The sequence below is a fragment of the Lissotriton helveticus genome, chromosome 10 (assembly GCF_964261635.1).
Source record: "Lissotriton helveticus chromosome 10, aLisHel1.1, whole genome shotgun sequence".
Classification (NCBI taxonomy): Eukaryota; Metazoa; Chordata; class Amphibia; order Caudata; family Salamandridae; genus Lissotriton; species Lissotriton helveticus.
Window position 1 is genome coordinate 71370786 of NC_136071.1, and position 25171 is coordinate 71395956.

Below are 25171 nucleotides of genomic sequence, written 5' to 3' on the forward strand. Positions count from 1 at the left end.
TGTCTTGTCAGACCTAAAATGAAAGGAAACTCAAGGTTGGTGGTCTGTGCTCCCTTTGTAGGCTTCCATCCCTGCATCAGCACCTGTTTGAACAGGTTGGCAAATTGTGACCTGCTGATTAATATTCATGGTGCAATTCACTAAGAAAACCCCTCAAAAGTGCAATTTGCAAATCAGTGGGTGAGCAAATCCCAAAGCCTGGTTTGTGAACAGGTTTTAGTCCATCAGTCCATTGTGCCTAACACCCATGGCATTAGGGACAATATAGAGAACCACTCCCAGGCCTAATAGAAGGTCCTTACGGGCACATGCATCATTGGTTTTTGCATTCACAAACGGTGCAAATCGCAAAAATTGGCCGTTTGCGAATGCAAACAAATTTTTTCGGGATGCATCATTTTTTTTTTCATTTTTTGCTATTTAAGAAATCGGAATTTTTAGAGATTTCTTAAATTGCTATAGCATTTAAGAAATCACAAATGTTGCGATTTCTTAAAAGCTACGCATGATTTTTTTTAAATTGCGGATTCGCAATTAGGAAGAGGAAAATTACCATGAAGTCAACCTTCATGATAATTTGCGAAAAGTTTTAAAAATGCACAAAAGTGCATTTTTTAAACTTCTATTTTACACACACATGCCCTTGGGACATGTGTGTGAGTAAAATGTACTTACGTGACATTTCAGGGGTGCAGGGGGGTCCTTTGGACCCCCCCCTGCACCCTTGAAATTGCTTTCTCATTTTGCGATTCCTTAATTGCGAATTCGCAAAATGAGAATGCCTTGCCATTGATTCCTATGGGCCTCTAGGCCCATAGGAATCAATGTAATGCGATTCCTTAATTGCGATTTGCAATTAAGGAATCGCAAATACAGAAAATTAAGGAATCGCTAAAACTTTTAAAATTTCTTGATGCATAGGATTTTGCAATTCCTAAATTGCGATTCCTTAATTTTCGCAATTTAGGAATCGCAAAATCCTACAATGATGCATGTGGCCGTTAGTCTACAAAAGGAGGGTAGGCCTGGATAGTCATGGGCCAGTTCAATTACAGGTACATTTACACCTTGTATCTCCTAACTCATACATCAAGACCAGCGCCATGATTTAGCTCACTCCGCCCAAGGGATGACTGCAACATCGCCAGCATTGTCACCAGCCTTAAGGTACGCACTGTTACTTCTGTGAAATTATAAAGTCCCTATTCTACTCCCATGATCAAAGAAATATTCCCAAAGGTCGAAGTGAGTGGGATCGGAGGGGCACGATGTGCCCTTACTTTTTTGATTCATGAAAACCCGTTCCCCTACTTTTGTAAAAAGAGAACCGTTTGGGGACGGTTAATTCCGATAGTTTAAATGCTTCCCCTGAAGTGTCATTCAGTAAGTCTCCTGTGATGTGAAACTGCAGCCAGGAAGACAGCTAAGCAAGATAAAAGCCTTCTTGCCAAGGGGTCTGCTTGCCTGAAAGAAATGCAAATATGCGCAACAAATTCTGCAAATGCAAAGGATGCTTGGGAGTCGGTACTGGCTTTAATTAATTGAATCACTCAAAGCTTTGTGATGACAAAGATTAATTATTTTTGAGTGGCAGTACAAAGAGTTAACATCTGAGCTGTGAAGTGCATGGTTTTCATTCTAATTGTATTTATCTAGTGATTACAACCCCTGACAAGGTGTTGAAGGGACAGTTATGTAAAAAAAATTGCTTGGTCAAACCATTTTGCTCAATTTATAGCATTCTATCTGATACTGTGGGAAATGCAAGTTTAAAATAATGACTTACATATTCACAGTGCTTTCTACCGCAGGCTGTGACCTCGTAGCACTAAAAATACACAAGTCACTCTTCTCCACTGCACCAACCAACATTTAATTCTGCTCTCTAGTTATACACACAGACCTCTGCAGTGCATTAACTAATAGAGGTTTCATAATGTACTGCAGTGCATTTGCCATTGCGTAACATCTTTTAACATTTTATTTTTCATTTAAGCTGCGCTTTATTTTAAATGTAGCTACCTGATGATGAAAGACCAAAAAGACAAACAGAATATTTCGTTTTTTTAGCCCCACCTTTAACTCCGCCCCTACACTGACCTCGCCCCCATTATATGAAGCATCACAGTTCCCATACGTTTTTTAATGCACTTCGACCACTGAATATTCCCCTATAGTTACACTCGCTTACAGTAGAAACACACATGCGGGTGAGGCAGTAGGATCACATATGGGAATATCTTCATTCATGAACATTCAAAATGTTCATCAAAACCCACACAAGTGCATACAAAACACTCATTACTGAAATCTCACTCTCCCCTTTACATACCATAACATTCAATCTCTTCTAAAGACACCACTGCAGCAGCCTTCGCATCCCTTATCACCACATCTGGCAAGCTCCATGGCAACCACATCCTACTTGGAGATTTGAACCTCCCTAACGACCATACCATGACAACCTTGTAAACAAACTTCCTCAAACTCCTTTGCTCAGGAAATCCTATTAATCACAACAAAAAACTAACCCACATAGCGAAAATGCTTGGTCTTCTAAGCACCACTTATTTCCTGCTACAACCCACTACCAGTAGACAGGACTGATCACTTTACAACCCCCTTCTGCATCACCCATATGAAATCAAAAAGGACAGACCAGGCTCAAACAAATCAAAACAGGATACTTCAGAACCAGAAACACTGAAACCCACAGCCTGCATACCACAGAGCACAGCAAAAACACAACATGTTGAGTTGTCTCTACATCAAGTCCTTCCATTCCTCATACTCCCAGAACTACTAGAAAGCAAAATAGAGGAAAGCCAAGGATGAAACATAGCCAACTGTTGGTTGTGAGTAGATGTGTGGGCCTTAATGACTCCTGGCTGAAGCAGTCAAAGGTCTCTTATCCCACGTAAAAATGTCCATTCCGGAAATCTGTTCTTGTAGGCGAAGAGGGAGATGAATTATACACAGGCTCCCAGTTTTCTGTTTTTACTGATTTTTAGAGATAAATATAGATAGATATCAATATGTTTCCTGTGTGCATTCATTTTTAAAAGCGGAAAAATGCGGAAAATTGTGCTTCATGTGGATTATTCTCTATGTTGTCTTCGTGATGTCAAGGACAACAGCTGAGCAGATAGACAGCATGGGAAGTTAAAAAACAGTTTGAGATTTCTATAAATACGGGCATACATTAACATATATTTGTATTATAATGCAGTTATTTACCTGTGGGTGTAGTGTTTCACTATATTTGGCTGCTTAATTTGCTCAAACGTGACCGGTACAAAAATATGAGTGCAGATTTGTCAGTAAAATAAATGTAGAAATATACCAATCCACGACTCAATTTATTCTCAAAACATGAAATAAATATGGATAAATACTAATATGGTGGCCCAAAAATAAATATGGATAAGTACAGACGGAAATGTAAAAAAAATAATACCATAAAACCAGGAAACCAAAATGATAAGTTTTACAGAAGGATATAGGACAACCTTCTGACTGCTCCTTATACCGTCCCATTACTCTCTTAAACATTGCTGCTAAGGTGGTGTCAATAATTTAAGCAAACAGACTCCCCACAGTGATCAATGCTCCATTAACTACAATGGATTGCTCTGAGCTTCTACAGGCTGGTAAAAGCCTGCAAAGCAACATTCCAATGTTGTTTTACAAAGGCCTCTCGGAGCCCCTGGGGATTTAAACCCCCTTGGGCTCTGAGATGCCTTTGTTTTATTTATTAGAACATTCTGCCCTCTAGTGGCCTTATAGCCCTCTGTAGATGGGCTATACCGGCCTTTAAAGTCCTGCTCCCTTGTTAAAGGCCCTCGCCTTGGGCCTTTAACGCTGGCGCGGACCTTTAATGGCCGGTATAGCCCACTACGACGGGCTATAAGGTTATATTAAACCCTTCATACCTCCAGGTGACTTTCAGCAAGCAGTCCAAACCCTAGTCCTCTCGTGACTAGACTACGGGGGTACCACACTTGCTGTTGCTGTTGTTGAAGGGACAGTGCGATGAAAGTCCATCATTAGAACCTTGATTCTGTTCATCACCACCCCCTTTTCTGAATCGTTTTTGGCCACTATAGGTGTGGCAGGGTATACTCAGACATGAGTCCCTTGCTCACTGCTCCATCAGGATTCAAGCAAGCCGGGCCGACGAGGCTGAAATGCCAGAAACCGGTCCCCGGTAGCTTGTATCCTTTCTGGTGAAGAATTGGCTTGGTAGTTTGGTCTGCCCTGTTCCCATGATGCACTGGGCCAGGGACAGACTAATTTGCATATAGCCATGTTCTGAGCTGGGATGGGGCAGTGAGCTAAATAACGGTGATGGATCAAGCCCTGATCTTTGGACTGGGTAAGAGTGGTCTGCTTAATTCAGACACTCTGTTCATCACCACCCCCTTTTCTGAATAGGTTGATTCTGTTGGCAGAATAAAAACAAAAAAAATGATCCACAACACATACTCAATTGAAATCCCCTCAGCTAATAATCCATTCTTCATCCCAAAAAATAAACAATATTAAAACTGATGTAAAATTATTCAACAACATCCACGCCTACAACATCCATCGTCCTACACAAAGGCTACCAAAATGCCAAAACTTAAAGCACATGGTCATTGAATATCACCAAATCCTTAAACACCAGATCCCAGGAAGACAGCAAATCCTTTTAAACATCCCCAAAAAGTTATCCATTGAAGCTTTAAAACTTTATCCCGATTTCCAATTCCTTCTTAGAAACAATCAACACTTCATCCACAGTAATGACGCACTCAATCCTATCTCTCTCGAAACACCAAACTTGAACCAAATAGAATGTAGGATACTTGAAGGAGCACTGGTGCCACAGGTCCAAGATAACCATGATGCTTCTAACACATTTACTAACCCACCTTCCACCTCAAGTACTGTAAAGACTCCCACTACATAGGTCATCTACAATGCCTTTTAGGGCATTAACAAATGAGACCCATGCCTCCATGTTCTCTTGGATATATCCATCACATATCACATGGTCCACCACACCACCATCGCTCCGCCTAGTCTCCATTCGCTGACCAAACCGCCCTGAAATGGTTTCAGGAGAAAGGTGAGCTGAGCGAGGCCTGAATAAGAGCAGAGGCATGTCGCTCTCACCCAGCCGCCGACACATAAGGTCCTAGATCAGTGCTAAGGGCCTACAGTCATACTTATTTGGCATAAAGGGGAGAAGAACCACTGTTGGGGCAAAGAAGGGCTTTCGAGATGCAGATATTATAGGACAATTGCAAAAGGGTGCTCTTCTCGTGCTTGCTGTAAACTGTAAGGTCTTTTTTTCTGGGCCAAAGATCTGATTCCTGAGCTGCATCAAAGTGGTCCTTTTATTTAACACTGGACCTCATGTAAATGTTGCACTCCAATAAGATTTTAACCCCTTTCGTGCTCATGACGAGCTCAGCTTGTCATGAGGCACGGTGGTCGTGTGCTCATGACGAGTGGATTTACATTAAGGTCCAGCACAGGAGAAGAGTCTGCCAAGCAGCCAAGGTGTTAATAACAGTTGTTAGGCCGAGCGGTGAAGTCATACTGCAGGAGGTGAAAGTAAGTGTGGTAGTTAGGTAAATCATGAAGGAGTGATCTCACAGAGTACAATCTGTGCCCAGTCATGGGTATTGCTTCAAAACAAAATAGGTCTATGTTTACACATAGGAAATGCAAGATAATTACAATGGTTAACAACAAAACAAACAGGAAGGTTTTAGCATCCTCCTGGCCCAATATTCTCTAAGAGGTTTTAAATGCTTTTTCAGCTCATTCTCATAGTAAGCGCATAGAAAGCACAAATGCTTTCTATGAGAAGTACTCTCGGGTACTGAGTATATGCACTTCTTTCATTTTAACGGGAGAGTACTGGCACTTCTCAACCGTACTACAATACTTTTAATGGGACGGCACCAGCAGTGGTCAGTGGCAGACAGGTCCTCGGAGATAGTGAGTACCTGCACTTCTATATTTTCATTTCAAGTAAATCCAATAAACCAGCTGTCTATGGCAATGTTATCCTGTGTGGGAGGGTGTTTGAGTTGTCGCTGTCTGTTGAGACCTTCAGCCATCCATTCTCTATATCACATCTTTGTTTACAGTTACTAGAATGTTACAATATATCACGTATCCTGTAGTAAGTATAGCCTGCCGTACTCTCCGTCGGGCCTCAGTGCAAGGGGAGACCCCCAGTTGGAATGAGACCAGAAAGATGACAATATCCCTAAAATGTGTCGGAGCAAAAGAGCCTGATGTATCAAGAGTTTTACCCATTCTTTGTCTATAAAGAATATGTATTGATATATTAGGGCCTAAGGGCCATATATATCAGGATTAGTAATTACAAATTCTAAATTGTGATTTTTACTGAAAATCACAATTACAAATATATGAAAGTCCATATTTCAAAATTAGCATTCCTATTGGGTGGCAAATCGGCCTATTTCATGAATATTAATGAGGTAAGTCGAAATTTGCGGCCCACGGTGAGTCAGCACCATCACAGGGATGGTGGCCTGCTGAGGTCAGCCGACCACCATGTCTGTAATTGCTTTTAAATAAAGAAAGCATTTTTTTTTAAATGCAACCAGGGAACCAGGATGTGTTTAAAAGAAAAAAAATGAAAAGCAGAACTTTCGTTTTTTCAGAGTAGGCAGTTGTCTGTTGGATCACTGACAACGCTTACATTTTTTTTTTCATTTTCAAAGGGGAAGGGGGCTCTGGGAAACCCATCCCCATTTGTGAATGGCCTACCACCTCCTTCTTGGAGGGTTGGTAAATTATTAATGTTTTGCTACCAGAATACATGCCATAAAGAATCGCTGCTTGGAAGGGACGCCCTGAACACATCCCTTCCCAATAACGATTTCTTACGAGTTTCTAAACCCGTTTAGCAATTCAGTAACATGACAAGCCATTTAGCAGTCGCAAACTCTGTGATTCACGAAATCGAAGGCTTAGCGAGCTCTAAATGACTTGATACATCTGGCCCTATATATTTTAAACACCTAAAACACCAACACCCAAAAGTAACTGGGAATTCCACCCACTAAATAAATTTTGATTTATGATATTAAAAAATGCTTATGTGGCCACCGTACTCCATTGGTTGCGGTGGGTGGGCCATATGAAAGAGTTCAAAGGAAGCCAGCCGCGGCTTCAGCGGTTCTTCAAAGTGCAAATGGAAATGGAAGGGTACTGTGGATGCAAATGGTTAACAACTGCTGAGATCAGTTGGGGTAAAAAGTGCTTGCAACATCATCAGGTCAACATCTAATCATAGTCAGGTGGTGAGGGAACAACCTCAGGACCTGCCAGTTCTAATAGGAACTAGATAGAGAGTTATTATACAGTCATACTTTTAAACTTTAATTTCTAAATGATAGAATGATGAATCAGATCCTAAAATAATGGAAACTTGCATCAGCCAATGAGACATCAAGAAAGACCTGGGCATGTGAATGACAGGTTGAGCTACCACTGCTTTTCTATGTAAAGCGTTAGTCATCTTCTGCTATTGGTTGAGTGACTTTAGATACTCTGCTCGTGCCTGCAGAGCCTTGTATTTTGCTGGTGCAATGTTGAAAACGAAAAAACACCCTCAATGAACTTTCAGTGGGCCATCTGAAAGATGCATAAACAATGTTCAGTGTAGAGAAAGTCAAATAGGGACAATATAGCACAGCTCTCCTTGCCACCGCGAGGCCTTTGTATGCCACCGGCCATACTGGGAACCCAGAGGAGGTATGCGTACGACATTTGATCAAAGTTCACGAAAGACTGAGCATTATGGAATAAATGCAGGGAAGGTAACCACTAAAAACAACCCCACACTAATGTTGATTTCTGAAAAAAATTAAGTCTTGACATCCAACTATGATGTGTTGATGTGTTAACACACAGGGTGCTCCAATTAAAGATGTGGTGAAGACTTGGATTCCTCCTTGAATAAACACTTAATTTAGAGATCAGCTTCTTCTTCATAGATTATAGGCATCAACAATCGGTGGCTGGCCCATCTGTCTACCTCCAACAACCACCACCTCATTCAGAGACCAGGATGCCGATTTTCTAAACAGCGGAGCCAAAGCTATGTCTGCCATTGCTAAAACCATATTGGCGGGAAAACCTCCCAAAAACATGACATTAGAAGGCCCACTTTATATAGGGAGAACCTTCTAATGCCATTTGCCCTGCCTATTTAACAGTCTGGCTCTGCCAGGTACAATAAAACGGTGCCCGGCACGAAGAAGTGAACGGTGTCCAGCACATCCATCACATCAAACACATTGCCTTTTTATTTTCCATCATAAAATTCCAGCTTTGGAGATCTGTCCTTAGTCACCTTGAGGTGGAGTTGCAAATAACAATTGTCATTGCAGACGTACAGCCCTGCGACATGAAATTCAAAGATGGAGGAATTGTTGTTCTCACATTGTTATTTTCTATTACGCCAGTCCTGTGTGATTGATGGCCTACGCATCTAACCTCTGACATATAACCACTTTTGCGTAAGCCCAGACAATGCCATATTTGTAATTGTAATTGCAATATTATACCCATATTTTCTTATAAGCATCTACGCTAGTTCTCCTCCTTTCCATGTGCAAGCTACATATGTCTGTCAGTGATGCCCACTCTTGCCATCCTCATGGCAATAAATATGATACTAAAGTAATAGGTTTGGAGCACTGGAGTACACGCTTACAAATTCTCTCTCTACTCTTCTCTGTATACCTCACGATCACAAGAGCACCTTCTTACGCATCCCAGTGTGAATTATAAAGATAGGGCATGATGCTGCGTCTTCAGGCAGGAGTATTTATCCATCCAGAAAGCGCCATCTTCAAAAGCATTTGGTATCTTTACTGTCTAAACGCGGTACAGTCTGAGCCAGGAGTCAGCTTGGGCTGTGTTCTAGCTATTAGAGTGAGATCACATAAACAAAACATCCTGGAATGCTTAGCTTCTTTATTCTGTATACTTTCTTGATGTTGACTATTGCCAATATAATTGTGATTTTTATTACCATTTTATTACATATATTCTATTGCCATATAGTCAAGTCAAGTCAATGTAGATCTGTCTTGTTTATGACTCTATTTTTATTTGATTTCTTCTTTTAATGAATAATCGTGTTAATAAATGTATAATGTAAATGCTTTTATGGTTGTCAATAAGAACAACCGAATAAAGTTTCTTGACTTGACTTGACTATTGCCATATAATAAAAGCCATAAGCATAAAATCCATATGTCTAAGCATTTGCACTGTTCTCGAGGAGTAGTCTGAGGGGAAACCTCTAGGAAACCCCTTAATCTTTGGCAGGACTGATTATTAGTTCTGAAATGGGCATAATTCAGATGACAGCTGGGGCAGGCCATGTGACACCTGTTCAGTTTCTCTGCTTTGCACTGCTAGTGGAATACCTTTGCAGCTGTAGGACCAGGAGTAATTTACAGAGTGTGACTGCAATCATTGTCACACATCAGAATATCTCTTCTTCTAGAAATGCAACTCAGGCAATAAGTGCATTATCCTAAGTTTCTCATTTTGCCTTCTCCAAATGTTCTAGAACTCCGGGCACCTTCTTGAATTAATAACAAAGGACCACGAGCCAGAGGATTGGCTCACAACTTTATAACAAAAGACTAAAAAAGCCTAAAGTTATCACTCCTACCCCCACCGTGTGAGTACCGATTTCATAGAAAACAGACCACTGGTGGAGAAATAATTAAAAAGACACTCACATGTAAGCTTTGTAGTTGTTGCCAATCTTCTGAATGCGGACATCATATTTGGCATCAATAAATGGCTCAGAGGTGGCATAGGTCTTGGTCAGAGCCACCACACTGGCAATGTCCTGGAAATCGTACTGGTTGTCCACCTTCACCTGGTGCGCCATGGATGAAAGTGGGTGTAAAGGTTAGAAGGGTTCAAGGCAAGAGAATCGAAGAGTGATAGAGACATAGAAGATGGGAGAGAGGAGGAAAGTAAACAGCCAATTGGAAAGTAAAGGAAACCCAATAGAAAACGTGAACAGAAGGAGAAAGAAAATGGAAATGTGAAGAAAGAAAGTAAATTAAGAAAGATAAAAAGCAAAGGCAAAAAAAATGAACCAAAGAGAATAAAATGGACCAGAAAATGAAAAAAAAAGCATCAAGTATAAAAGAACAAAAAAGAAACAAGGATGAATAAAGATAAAACACACAATGAGAAAGACACAGACATGAAAAAAGAGAATACAAAAATGAAAAACACCATAAACATAAGAATAACGAAATCAAAAAAGTAAAGGTAAAATAGATAGAATTGGAGAAAAGAAGACAGTGGAAAGAAAAATATATAAAATTAATTACAGTGAAAATATAAGAATACAAGGAAAAACAATTGTGAGCATGAGAGAGAAAGGAAATGGGGAAGAGAGAGAAGAGAGAACATTATATGAAATTCATAAAGCAGAGAGCAAGAAATACTAGAAATGAAAATGGTAGGCTTCCTATTGTTCATTCATTGGTTTGTTCATCAGAACTGGGGATTATTTGCACGTAGGAGGCGTGTGGTGAGAGAAGCTGCCTGTCGATCATAGGTACAATAATAAAATGGTCTTCCAATAAATGATACTAGTGTGAAAGATGATGCATATTTTTATTAACCATGTTCTGGAGCCCTTCCACCCCATGCCAAAGGATACTGCCATGAGGGCGGGTGTACTATTAACTACTCATGATGTCTGGATAAGGGTCAGTCACAGTGGGATGTATGTCATTACGATGCGGTGTTTACACCGTGCTACCATTACAACGCAGTTATCACAACGCAAATCGTTACAACGACTTGTGCTGTAGGCGCAGGACTTAGGAATAGTATGATTTACTATTCCAACTCCAGCCGGCGTAACAGTAGGGAAGGTGTTGGAATAGTAAATCATACTATTCCTTAGTATATAGTGCCATCCAGCGCAAGTCGTTGTAACGACTTTCGTTGTGATGACCGCGTCGTAATGGCAGTGCGGTGTAAAGACCGCGTTGTAATGGTCGTCTCCCGTCACACTGTGGGTTTGATGGGGTGGTTGTCCGTAATGCACATATGTAAAGTGCAGGGTGTGGCATTTGCATGGCCTCTAACAGAGGTTCCATTTATGATATTAAGAAGCCTTGTCTAGACCCCCACTGAGCACCCCACCACCGAAAAGCCAGCCATAGTTGTGCGTTGCGCTGACATTTGCATTCATGCATTTACCTTGATGCGCTTTAGACAACGTAGGGCAACTGTCTAGGGTTCGACCTGTCAGGGGGCACCATCAACACAAGACAAATTGTGCGACAGGTAGGATGCACAAGGCAGGTCATGCACACATCACATACATGGCATCAGAGGCTGTCAGAGGGTGCAAAATCCCTTTGTTAAACCCTCCGCTGCGCTGAACGTTCCGCGCTGGTGCGGAATGTTCTATTGCGCGGACGGGGCCGCGACGTTCAGAGGACGTGCGCAGCACTACCGAGGTAGTGCACGCGACGTCCGCTGAACGTGCGCAACATTAAAGGGGTTAAGTCCCAGATGGTAAGAATCCTTGAACTAGCACTACTATTAGTGCTCGTGGGAGTTAAATGTCTCAGATTAGGGTGGTAACAAGACATCCTCCAAAGTACAGCTGACATCCTGTGCTCCCTCCTCCACCTCCCACCCACCAGCCTCATTTAGAGTGCAGGGAAGGTGCAGCTATGCTACGTCCTAAGTTCTGGTGCTTTGAATGTTGCTCAACACAGAGCAGTTCTCTGCGCTCTACTGTTGTGCAAGGATTCTGGGGGGCATATTTACTAATGCTTCAAGCAAGCAAAGTTTGCGGGGCAGCAAGCAAAGTTTCTGTGCTGCGTTGTGTCAAATGGTGAGAGCAGAAATGTGGCATCTTTAATAAGATATGACGTACTTCTGCTCCCTCCGAGCGCTGGCGCTCCGTGTGCTGCCTAGCATCAATGCAGGCCCCTTGCACCATGCTGCACTCGTGCCTGCGTTACAGACAGGATTGTTTTTGTGCAGATAGAGATACTTTCCTCCACAAAAATAATCCTTAGATGCACTTTTCCATCTGCAAATGCTGCAGAATGCAGCACATGTGGAAAGAGGAAATAACAAGGAGAGTTAAAAATATTTCTCCTCGTTACGCCTCTATGTGGTAGGTTGACCATTTTGGCACAATGACAGGTTTTCTACATTTAACCCCTTCCCCGCGGGGGGGAGAGGGGCCGCGTGCGGCGCCGCAGTGCTCGTGACGAGCTCAGCTCGTCAGGCTGCACAGCGGAGCTGCGCTCATGACAAGCTGAGCTCGTCACGACTCCGCCCACTCAATGGAACACCCCGCGCAGAAGGGGAATTATCCCCACGTGGGCATTCCGCAGCGGTTATGACGAGCTCAGCTGATCATGAGCACAGCTCTACTGTGCCTCATGACGAGCTGAGCTGGTCATGAGCGCCGAAAGGGTTAATACATCTGAGATTGTGTCGCATTCCATGGGTGGATGCACGGGAACACCCATCCTCAATCCATGGAACACTTACCACTATCCCCATGAAAAATGCACTTTAGTGCATTATTCAAAGTTTTTGCAAATTACCATGAAGTTCAACTTCATGGTAATTCGCGACCCCCTAGTAGAGAAATCGCTACTTCAAAGTGGTCCTTGCATTGCATTTAAGGAATCGCAATAGTGAATCCTTAAATGCAATCGCAATTTGAGAACTCGCAATTAATTGCGAATTCTCAAATTGCAAGTGCCTTGACCCTTGATGCATCGCAAAAGCTAATTTTGCGATCGCAAAAGGCCGATTTTTGCTAACTTTGATGCATGTGCCTGTACATTTCTTATATCCCCTTGTTTCAATATGCAGCGCTCCACTGCCTGCAAGCTAGGTTTGTGCTATAGAAATACCAAAACATCAATACATTTACTTCTAAGGTAACCGGCTCTGGCATTTGCGTTGACGCAATAATCGTTGCATTTGACAAGCGATCCGGCTTGGCAGTCGCTGCCACCCGCTGTCAGTTAAGACTGATTCTTTTTGTACATAAGTTACTCAGGATCCCCCCAAGGCCTGCGGCTGTCTAATCTTCTGTGGTTTCTGACCTATATGAAGTCAATAATTCCACATGCTGAACAGGGCCTTAGGCCATTTCTTAACACAAACTATTTAGAGAGATCGATACTGATTTTTTTACAGCATTTTTTGTACCAAGAGACTTTTTTAATGCGTTTTCTAAATTTGCCTATTAATCTTCTGGCGCTCTGAGCACAGACAGCAGGGCCCGTATTACAGCTAGGGTGCACTTTCCATGTTTGCGCCTTAGCGCACCTTAAAGCAGGTGTGCCGGTTGCAAACATGGAACGTGTGCCCTATCAAAAAGAACGCGCTGCCATCGGTCAGCCCCGAACTCGTGCTGGCCCCCTGGGCCGCGCTTTCAAGTGAAATACTGCGCAGGTGTTTAAAAGCTGCTCCGTGTTTTTCTGTGTAGGTGGCAACCTGTCTACACTTTTAAAGGGGATTAGAGATCCCCTTGCAGGCGGGAGCAGTGAGTGATGGCACCTGCCTGCAGGGGCATTGTTTGGGGGTCCACGGGACCCCCTTTCATTCCTTTAGAGGGCTGCATTTTGAAGGTGTGCTGAAAGTGCGCCTTCTTTGTGCGGCACACTTTCAATGCGCCTTCTACAGGCATGTTTGCATCTGTGCCCACGTTAGTAATACGGTGCAGAGGCAAAGCGATTCCCTCAGTTGCTAGGAGCCATGCCCTCATGCAAATTGGGGAACACCCTCTAATTATAGCCCCTGCGCTGTATGTGTGCCAGCGCTACCTGTTTTACAAAAGGGACGGCACAAGCATCTGTGGCCCCTTCTGTAACCAAACTGCCCCGCAAGTGCATAAAGGAGGCTCAAAGACCTGTTGCGCCCCCAGGGCGCTTGTGTAATACGGCCCCAGATTGCATAGTGCTGCTTCCACTATATAACAGTCCCTCTGTTTTAACTATTGTGATAGTCGCCTTTTATTCCCCTATGTCCTCTCCCAATACCTGCCTATTTTACTTGCATTTATTTATTTATTCATTTATTTATCTATTTTTAGCATTTTCTATATTCCTGACTAGTCAGATTTCACCCACCATGGACACACTGAAGCAGCAAGAAGAGCCGGGGCATGGGCACTTATGGAAGGAGGGACAGGGAGAGCAGATTTTAGTCAGAGAGGAGGAATGGGGATATCGACAAAGAGAGTGGTCAGAAAGGGAACACGACGACAGAATGGAAGAGTGTATCCATCCAGGATTGTACCAGGATTGGCCATTTGAAGGAAGAAATTAGGAGGAATTCAGTTTTGGAAGGTTTCAGTCTTAAGTGATGTGAAGTCATCCAGTCTTGAAGTGTGGTTAAAATGTTGATAAAGTGCAAGATGCCATTTGGAGGGAAAACCTTTAAATACCGTTGGGTCATCTGCATATTGATGATAGAAGATCCCGGATTTTTCTTAGTAAGACTACAACAGGCTCGATGAATTAGTCCTGGGTGGTGAACTCCAATCACTTCGTGGAGTTTGGGGAGTTTTCCGCACTCCGCTGAGCTGAGCATGCGGAGTTCGGAGCAGAGGTTTTTTCCTTGCTCGTGCTCACTAAAATTAAGTTGGCGAGCGTGGAAAATCCAACACTAGACCACCTCCCAGCAAGATTTCCCAACGAAGTTGTTGCAGATGGTCCTGACTGCTGATGTTGAGAAACCTTCCATTCGCGGTGAGGAAGCTGCCGCTCGAATAGAACATGTACCCGAGCGGCAGAAAGTAGCAGCACCCTCTTGTGCTGCGCATGGTGCATTTCATTTTCCTGCACCGGACAAACATCTGCCGCTAAAAATCGACAAGACGGCGCAACATAACGCACAATCCGATGCTAAAACAACAGTTGATGGACAGAATGCAGAACAATGTCATACATTCACCCCAGTACAGAGATCTGGGCCTAAATCCAATCTTTTTTTGCTCACCATGCCATTCCAGTTTGAACCCAGCCATATGCAAATCAGTCTTGACCCTGTGCCCCATGGGAACAGTCCAGCCCGAACTGCCAAGCCAGGTCCTCCCTGGACTGGAAACAAGCATCATAGGACCGGTTTGGGGCTTTTAGCCCTCATCAGCCAGGATAGCTTGATTCCGGTGGCATGGAGAGCACGGGACTCACGTCTGAGCATACCCGTCCCACTCGGGGTGACAAATGCAAAAACAACAGTTGATGGACAAAATGCAGAACAATGTCATACATTCACCCCAGTACAGAGATCTGGGCCAAAATACATCGTTTTTTGGCTCACCATGCCATTCCATTTTGAACCCAGCCATATGCAAATCAGTCTTGACCCTGTGCCCCATGGGAACAGTCCAGCCCGAACTGCCAAGCCAGGTCCTCCCTGGACTGGAAACAAGCATCCTAGGACCGGTTTCGGGCTTTCAGCCCTCATCAGCCAGGATAGCTTGATTCCAGTGGCGTGTCCATCAACTGTTGTTTTTGCTAACGCCCTATCCAGCTTGTGGAACTCCGCGTAGTGTGAAGGAGTTTTTGGTCACTTCCCCGCGAACTCTGCCCAGGACTAGTCTGAATATGGTCGGAGCAATGAGAGATCCCTGATAGACCACTAGGTCTACTGCCATTGGCTACAAACTGTGTTCCTTTTAAGACTACAAGTCCCAGAATGATAAGAAGAAAATGGGACTGAACTACGTAGTCATGCATGGACCTGGGAAACTTGGCATCTATTGGTATGGAGTGTGGGGGGGAGAGTGTGAGAGTGCGAGCGGTGTGCACAGGGGGAGGAGTGTGGATATAGATTGCAAGAGTTGGTTAAGTAGGCACGGGGGATCAAATGAGGTAAAGATTGAGCTGGAGGCGTGGGTACCGGTGAATGAATTGGCACAGATTGGTAGAGTGGCAGGAGTGGATACAGAAGAGGAATGGAGTGAAGATAGGAGAGTTGCAGGAGTTTGTGAGAGGGAGTAAAAGAGAAGGGGGAAATGACAAAGGCCACACAAGGAGGGTAAGACTGAGAGAGCAAGAGCACAATGAATAGGTAATATTGGGAGAGCAAGAGGAGTGGCTACACAAGAGAAATGGTGCATAGTTTAGGGGGTGGCACTGTTAATTAATGGGGTAGAGATCGCAGGAGCGGGTGATAAAGCAGGAACAACAGGGATTACTATTGGGGATGTGGTAGGAGAGTCTCTGCTGGAGTAAAGTGTAAAGATTACAAGTAGGTTTTGAGGAAGGAAAAGAGGGGAACCTCTGAGAAAGTCAGAGATTAAAAGAGGGAAACGAGTAAAGGTTAAGAGAGAGGGAGGAGAATACATGGAAAAATAACACAGTAAAATTTCACATTGCGTTCAAATGGAAGGAATAGCGTAAAGTTTGGCAGAGCAGGAGACTGGGCTAATGGGAACACAGCGATACAAAAGGGGATGATGGACGAAGCGTTTGAACAAATCAAACACTCACCCCCAGTCAAATGATCTGGGTTTAATCCATCACCATTCTTTAGCTCACTCAGCCACCCCAGCTCAGACATGGCCATATGCAAATCAGTCTGACCCTGTGCCTCATGGGAACAGTCCAGCCCGAACTGCAAAGCCATGTCTTCCCTGGACCGGAAACAAGCATCCTGGGACCGGTTTCCTAATGGGAACGGAGACTGGGGTAACAAAAGGAGAGGTAGAGGAGAGACATGGTCAGGCAGAGGAGAGACATGGACTAGAGCCTGCTGTTTTTAGGGCGCACATGGTAGGGTTGAAGAAGAAACAGCCCCTTCTCCCTAATGCTCTAGATTCTCGATGCTTGGACTGTAGATAAGAGCCCTTCAGAGACCTTCCCTCTGCGCTCGGGCCTTGGTCACACAAAGTGGCGGCTCCTCCACTAAAGCGTCTCTCGTGCCTGGGGTAGTGCAGGGCCGAGTGGTGCCCTGAGGGTGCGGCTCCCCTGCTCCTAAGGTGCTGTCTCCACCCGGCCCTGCACTACCCCAGGCACCAGAGCCGCAAGAGCACCAGATCACTTGGCCCCTGATGAAGGGCTTTGACAGCCCGAAACGCATCTGGATTCTTAAATGCTTTCCATGATTTTCTGATGATTTTCGGCATATGAACATATATGGGATTGATATGAATAATGGAATATCAATGACCTATGCATATTAAAACATTGCAACTCCACAACTTGGAATTCAAATTATTGATTGACACATAAGTGTGTGCATTATTTTAACATCCATTTTGTGTGGACTTTTGCAGTGCTCAGGAGGACGTTCCCTACATAGGTGACGCTTGCCTTTCTGTTTACTTCACACCCCCTGACCAGAGGGTGATACCCCAGAAGCACGCTACACCCGACCATTGGTACACCTTTCCGTGTGCGTAGTCCTAATCTCACACATAGCATGTTCCTCATGCAGGCTGCATTACACCCTGCGTGGAGAACATGCCCACCCCACCAGCCCCTGGCTGAGCGCTGTGTCATGGCACTCAGACCAATCACAAAGCTGCATTGCAGCATTGTGATTGGCTGCGGGGAGCTTAAGAGCCCAGCTGCTTCCTGCTTCCCCCAAGAAGCCAGGAAGAGGATGCAGGAGAGGCGGTGGCGGTCTGCCAGCCGGCCAGCTGGGAGGTAAGTGATTTGTTTGCCATACTGCTGCTTCCATGGAGCAGCCGCCACCTGTCATATGAGGTGCTGAGAAGATAAGGACCAGACACAATATAAGAAATAAACGGGTAAGGTGCTTCTGCGTGATGGCTTTGATATATGAGGTGCTCTGATGGTCACAAGTTTGAATCCTGGCACAACCAACTCAGCCTTCCATTCTTCTGAGGTTGGTGAATTGAGTACCATTAAATTGAGTAATAGGGTATAATACGTATTCAGACCCATGGGTACAATTCGTAATCAAATATCAGCTCCAGTCGGAGCCTGGAACTTATTTTTTATCTAAAATTGAGAACTGATTTGCAGCTTCACTAAGAAAGTTTTACTGCTGCAGAACTGTTGGCACATTCTGAGATACAGTCCTACTGTGCATATGTAGTTTACTTCTATAGCTGTGGAACTGTATCTCGACGTGATGTCCGGAATACTGTTGGGAATGTTTCTAGAAAAAAACATAAACAGTGTAAAAACAAGTAGTGAAGTATCACGATATATTGGCAGTGCTTGGAAATGGAAAAGGGGCAGTGTGAAGCACTAGATAAAATAAGTTATTATAAGTTATTGAAATTGAAAAATGTCAATGTCCAGTCAGAGAAGAAGCTTTTTAAACAACTGTTGTTTTTCACCTTTCTAAAAGCAAGGAGCCTCTGGATTCTTTTTTATCCATCTTTGTTTTTGCTCTCCAAGTCTGCGCAGAGGCTCAGGGCGTGAACACATGTTTCACGGTGCACTGTGAAACCCCACCTTGTGTGGTGCACAATTTTGCGAGAGTGCACACGCACACACTTCTGTCTGAGTGGGTCGTAATATCTGATTATGCTTTGCAAATGTTTTTCTTTTCTCTTTACAGGCTTTTCCTTTCTAGAATCCAGGAAAGGAAACACACACCCCCACTGTGAGTACAAGGTGGGGTTTCACAGTAACCAAGGGTAGGGTACACCTTAGCGCGTGTAGACCGCCCTGGTTACCACCATTGGTCCTGACGAAAACCTGGAGAGTTCTCCATGAGGTTGAAACATGTAGACCACTTTTACTTTTCACTTCACTTTTGATACCTCGGGCCAATCTAACCTGGCATGGTATCCCACAAATTTTTTACGTTGCCCAGTTACTCCAGAATAAAGAGTTTTTTCCATAGAGAGTAAAAACTGGTCAATGTTTAAACCACTTTTCTAGTCACTTGCACACAAAAAAGAAAACAACCCACTCCACTGTAATCAGGTGTCGCAGCACACCCGGATGGCATTCGGCTATCCGGGTGGGACCCCAATGATGAAGCATGTCACCAACTAGGTTGGTGAGTGAGGGGGTCTTCTAACAAAGTACTAATCTGTCCTTTTTGTGCACCTCCATCTTTTCTACGGAGGCATTGAGGTGCCTCCAGGGTATACTCCTCCTATTGTTTGACGATATTGATTAAGGGGACCAACAGGCACATGTATCATTGTTGGCTTTTGCAATTTCTTAATTGTGATTTTTAAGGAATAGCAATTAAGGAATCGCAAAACCCTATGCATGTAGAAATGCTTAAACAATAGCGATTTCTAAACATTCCTGCATTGCGACTCGCAATTAAGGAATACCTCCCCATTCATTCCTACAGGCCCTGGGGCCCATAGGAATGAATGGGAAGACATTCTCAATTTGCGAATCTCAATTAGAGAATCGCAAATTGAGAATGCAATTTCATGGGTGCCAGGGTGTCAAAATGACACTCTATTGCACCCTTGAAATTGATCTGTGCACACATGTTGCGCACACACATGCCCTAAGGGCATGTGTGTGCGCAACATGAAACTTTGAAAAATGCACAAAAATGCACTTCATGGTAATTTGCTACTCCTATTAGGGAAATCGCAAATTTTTTTACTTTAATGCATTGCATTTAAAGAATCTCAATTTGGGATTCCTTAAATGCAATCGCAGTTTAAGGAATCTCAATTTAGAGATTCCTTAAATTGCGATTTTTGCATTTGGGATGATTCATCCCAAATGCAAAAATACTGTTCGCAAAGGGGCAGATTCTGAGAATCTGCCCGTTTGCGACCGGTTTTTAGCTTGATGCATGTGGCTGCAGGAGTATTCCAATGCAGAATACCCTTTCTCTCTCTTTGTTTTTTGTACTCAGAGTTGTAACACAAGCCCCGGCAGCCCCTGTGGTGCAGGGGTGAGGCCCATATATTCAGGGGGCCCAAACCCCTATTGGGGCCCCTAATCAAGCCACAGTCAAAGAATATTTGCAACATGGGAGACAGAGTGGCCCATCATCACATTCTGCGGCGGGACATTATTTTGTGTTACACCACTGGATGTACTCTGGGGAATCGCTTCTGCTCGTTAAATATATATTTTATATTTCTGGAAAGACTTGGGGCCTGATTAAGATCTTAACGGACAGGCTTACTCCAACACAAATGTGAGGGACATCCTGTCCACCAAATTTCAATTCCATTATATCCTTTAGAATGTAATACAGTGGACAGGATATCTGTCACGTTTGTGACAGGGTATCCCATCACCTAGATAGTAGTCAGGCCCTTTATCTTCTTGTACATTATGGGGCATATTACCAACGATTAGCGATATTTATCGCTAACTAGGCTTAGCAACAAATTTTTTATCGCTAAGCATCGCCGGAAATTATCGCTGAGATAACGTGCTATTAGCAACGTTTATCTCCAAAGCGATACATTTTTCGGCAATAGCGGGAATATCGCTGAGAATACAGCGATGTTCACGCATTAGCGACAAAATGCTCTTAACCATGTTATCCACCTCCCATTGGATAACATGGCTAAGAACTGGTCAGAGCAGGCGTTAGTTTTTGGCGATAGCAGGAATATTTCCATCGCTACGCCTGCTTTGCTAATAGGTGATAGCGACGTTAGCGACTGCTTTCAGTCGCTAACAGGTTGGGTACGCCCACTTTGCATGTCATTACTCATTAGCGATAAATATCGCTGACATGCAAAGCGTGCCCCAAACAGCTCACTATCGCCTAAAGCTGTCGCTAACTGCTGTTAGCGACAGCTTGCTAATAGAGCAATAGAATTATCGCCGCTTAGCGGCCGAAAACGGCTGCTAAAGCGGCGATAATTGCCTATCGCCCTGCTTGGTAATATGCCCCTAAGTTTGTTGCATGATTTATGTGCTAAATTTTTTCAGGCTCCTGCATGAAGGGCCGGCTTTAGCACTGTGTGACAGGTGGAACTGTACCTGGCTCTGAACTGGGGGAAGGGCTGTGTTTAGAAATAACTTATGGGTTTAAAAGCACCTGCTGCAGAGTTCCTTGTGTGTCCAGCAGTTTTTGACTGTTGTCTAGTGGCAATTTTGACTCAGCATAATGTAGTATATAGGGTTAATATCCCTGCTGCAAAGAACGTGTACCCGAATATAGCACAGTGACCTATGAACTGTCATCAAAGATCAGAATGCACACTGCATGGTATAGGTTAAAACGTTGTGTTTTTTACCCAAGTTTTCATTATCCTAATGTTGCTAAAAAGGTTTGTTTGGGTAGAAATACATTCGAATTAATAAAGCTAACCCCACTGTGTGCTTCTCCAGACCAAACACTTAAAATATATATTGCCTACTAGTATGGATGCCATGATTCCTACACCTTGTAATCGTCATTGTTTTATGTAACATTTCCTATAGACTGATTTACACATGTTTGATTCATTGTCTTTGTATAGTGTGACTGATGTAAAGTGCTTTGACGCACTTCACTGGTATGAGAGGTGCTATAAAAACAAATGAAATTAATGTGAGAGAGAGGCTATGCATTGGCGGAACATTAGCCTCCGCAGCCCCTGCAGTGTTGGGGGCCAGAGCTCCAGGGGTCCCTTCCTTCCGGCACTGTGCTCGGGCGGCGGGGGCCTGGTTTGAGAACTTCTGACTGGGTCCGGAGCGTGGAAGGCCACCCTCCATGAGGGGCAACTGGGGCTATGGAGGGATGAGGGGCACAGTATGAGGATGGTAGCAGGACTGGCGCTAGGCTGGGGCAGTGCGGGTAGCTGCCATGGGCCCCGCACCAGGCCCACCAACTTGGGGCCCCGAATCAGGACGCCACCGCCAGGCCACAGTGGTACACTGCTCTTCTTTTGCTTCCTGCCTTTCCAATTGCAAGAAAGATGTCTCACTTCAACTGGGCCCACGGGGGGAGGAGGGGGCTCCTCTGGGCCTCTCTGCTATGGTGTAGCAAGACAAGGCCCGGGGTGGCGGGAGGGCGTTGCCTTCTTTGCAGTTGCATGGAGACACATTTGGTAGATTTGTTCTGCAATTAGGCCTCCTGCTCAGCTGCCCACACAGCTGGGGATGCCCTTTGTCCTGCAGTTCACCTTCCACTTCCAACCCAAGTGTTAACTCACAAGCAACTCTCCCATCTTCTGCCCCTTATGAGCTGTAAAAGAGGTGCTTGTAGGTGGCTGTGAGGGAGGAGTGCAGCCCAGGAGTTAGGGGCATCTATTGAAATGCCAACAACCCTGATTGTGTCAAGTTGTATGCAAATTAGAGGTGCCCTGTATATTCTCTTTCCGCCCAGGGCCCCAAACATCCTAGGAACCCGCCTCTGGGTGGAAATGATGGAATACGTGGATAAGGAGGTTATTGGAGGGGAACCAAAAAAGATTTCGTACTAGGCGCCAATGCGCTAAAGCCGTCCCTACCTGAACGTGCTCCAAGTGCCAAGACCCTCGGTCTGGCTCGCGGGCGCTGCCTGTTAATTTGTTGATTTGCCTATCTCTATGTGCAAATATCTTAAAATCATTTGATAATCAAAATAGCATCCATATATCACCTCTATCTCTTACGCGGCGCCCCATAACACAATGACTGCGCCTCCATGGTCATCACACACGACATGGAACACTTTTCATTTGGGGCCAGATGTAGGTGGACAAATAGCGAGTGCTAACGCTGAAATTCGCAGAATTTCAGAGAATTTCAGTGTTTGCGATCGCTATTTGGCTGCGAGCAATGTAGGTGAGTTTAAACCTACTAGCAAAATAAGGAATCGCAAAATTGCAATTCCTTAGTTTGCTCTTGCATTTAAGGAATCGCAAATTGCGATTCCTTAAATGCAATGTAAGCACAAAAGAAAATGCACCTTAGCCTTAAGGAATCGCTAATTACCACCAACTTTAAGTTGGTGGTAATTAGCGATTTCCTTTAAAAAAGCACTTTTTTTCTTTTGAAGTGCCATGTGGCACACATTCATGCCCTTAGGGCATGTATGTGCGCCACATGTGCACACAAGCGCATTTCAGGGGTGCAACAGGGTGTCCTTTTAACACCCTGGCAGCCTTGAAATAGCTCCCGCTATTTGCGATTCTTTAATACCGAATCGCAAATAGTGAATATCTTCCCATTCATTCCTGGGGGCCTCTTGGCCCATAGGAATGAATGGGTAGGTATTCCTTATTAGCGAATCTCAATTTGCGATTCGTTATAAAGGAATATTAATGAATCGCTAATATTTTAGCGATTCCTACCTACATTCAATTTTGCGAGTCCTTAACCCCTTAAGTGCTGCTGTCGGCCGTAGGACGTCGCGACCACTACCTTTGTAATGCTGCGCACGTCCAACGGCCGACGCGTCCCCACCCGTTTTGCGGAAGTGCCATACTGCCGCGACATCGAGGCCGCGGCAAACGGGTTAATAGCCAATCTGTAAAATTCGCTATTAAAGATTCGCACATTTGTTTTTACCTACATCTGGCCCATAGAAACAAACAAAACAACATCCTTCCAACCACAGGCCCTACATGGTGTAGCATGACAGTCATGTAGGCAAGCGCTTCAACACCCCACATAGGGGTAGTAGGCACTATATAAACGCTGCAATACAAACATGATTGTCTTGTGGATTAAAATGGGCCTTGGTGGAGGTCTACCCCCCCCCCCCCCCATTTCCAAGGATGGTGAATGAACCTGACGCCCCCACATGAGGAGTGCCCCTCCTGCTTCGTGACGTAGGGCTTCTCGGCACTACAGATTACGACAGGAGGGGGCTCCCCGCGCCCCGGGGTTCGGCCGCCTGTTTCTACTTTACGCAGTGACGCGGCCCCGCCCCGAAGTGACAGAAATAAACCCCGCCGCCCGCCGCGCCATCCGGCCCCGGAGATCAGCGGCTCTTCTCGTTAATCCCCGCGGGGCTGCCAGCGCGGGTGACAGGATTTCCGAGCGCACAAATTAGGGGAAGATGCTTCTTATGCAAGAGGCTTTCGCTTTTGCAAGGGTTTGCGTGCGTGAGAGGTCTGGGAGCCCGCATGGCGGGAAAGGGCGCCCCCTCCGGCTGGGGCACGCACCTGCCCTCGGAGGGCTCGCTTTTTCACTGACTACAGAAAAAGGGAGTGCAAAAAAAAAAATATACAACACAAATAAATAAAAGCAACTAATGTTAATAAACTAAAAATCAAAGTAGTAAGTTTCGTCTGGAAAATAGACAGAAAAAAATGAGTGGTTCAGTTTCCAGGTACTTTCCGGGATCGGTTTCTCCAGTCCCAAAATATTATGAGGAAAGGTGAAAAAAATCCCAAAACATAGTAAAACCTAATAGGATCATTTTCATTTAGCTTCTCAAACCAACCCTGGTGCTGCCGCCCAGAGAGAGGTTTTAAAGGCAGGAAAACAAACTAGACATCGTCCTAGCACTACTTTGAGTTGGTGTCTCTAAGAAAAGGGGGAAATGAATGTATTTGAGCCCCTTCTGGGCCTCTCTATAAAGTGTTACATGGGTCGGCCTCGTGGAAGGAGTGCAAGGGGATGATTAATGGGGATGTGTTTGTATGTCTGAGTACCAAATAGATAAATGCCCTTTCTCTGAATGATTCCAGTCCTCAAGCCCATACACTCCTTGGCCTCTTTCTGGAAGTTTGTTTTTTTAGTGTTTCACTAGTGGCGAGTTTGGTGTTCACTAATTGTTCACGTTCAGTCCCTTTGGAACGGTCTGCGCTTGGGGGTAATATGAACATTCCGGTTTCTGACCCTGATCAGCCAGCAGCCGGCAGTAAATCATATTATGTTATATAGATTTATAAGTCGGACATATATATTTCCCGGACTTCTTCAGGATGTGTCCTATGAGGGAGAGAGAGTTCACAGAATAGGAGGATGTAACGTCAATAGACCCCGACAGCCTGGCCAAAAGCCAGGTTCATGTATTGTTCACCATTGATTACCCCTTCCATTCATGGGCCTCTCTGCAAAAGGCTCAATCATTGTGAAGGGACCCCATCTCTGTACTCATTTTATCACCTGCCTAATAGTAAGTGGTACATCTTTTGCAGGTAAAAGTTCATAAAGTTGTTATGCCTTTCGTTTTCAGAGTTGTCTTCGTCCCTAAACTTCAGCTTTTTGTGTGGACTTCTGATAGTTGGGATGTCTGACTTCTCAGACCATGTGTG

At 44.4% G+C, this 25171-nt stretch overlaps 1 protein-coding gene across 1 annotated transcript in view; it reads right to left on the bottom strand.

Moving 5' to 3' along the window:
- The window catches only part of SYN1 (synapsin I), a 581514-nt gene that overhangs the window by 159940 nt on the left and 396403 nt on the right, over positions 1 to 25171 (bottom strand). Inside the window, exon 7 of the mRNA XM_078664776.1 lies at positions 9795 to 9937. Within this exon, the coding sequence (XP_078520902.1) occupies positions 9795 to 9937 (143 nt within the window). The remainder of the gene's footprint in view (positions 1 to 9794; positions 9938 to 25171) is intronic.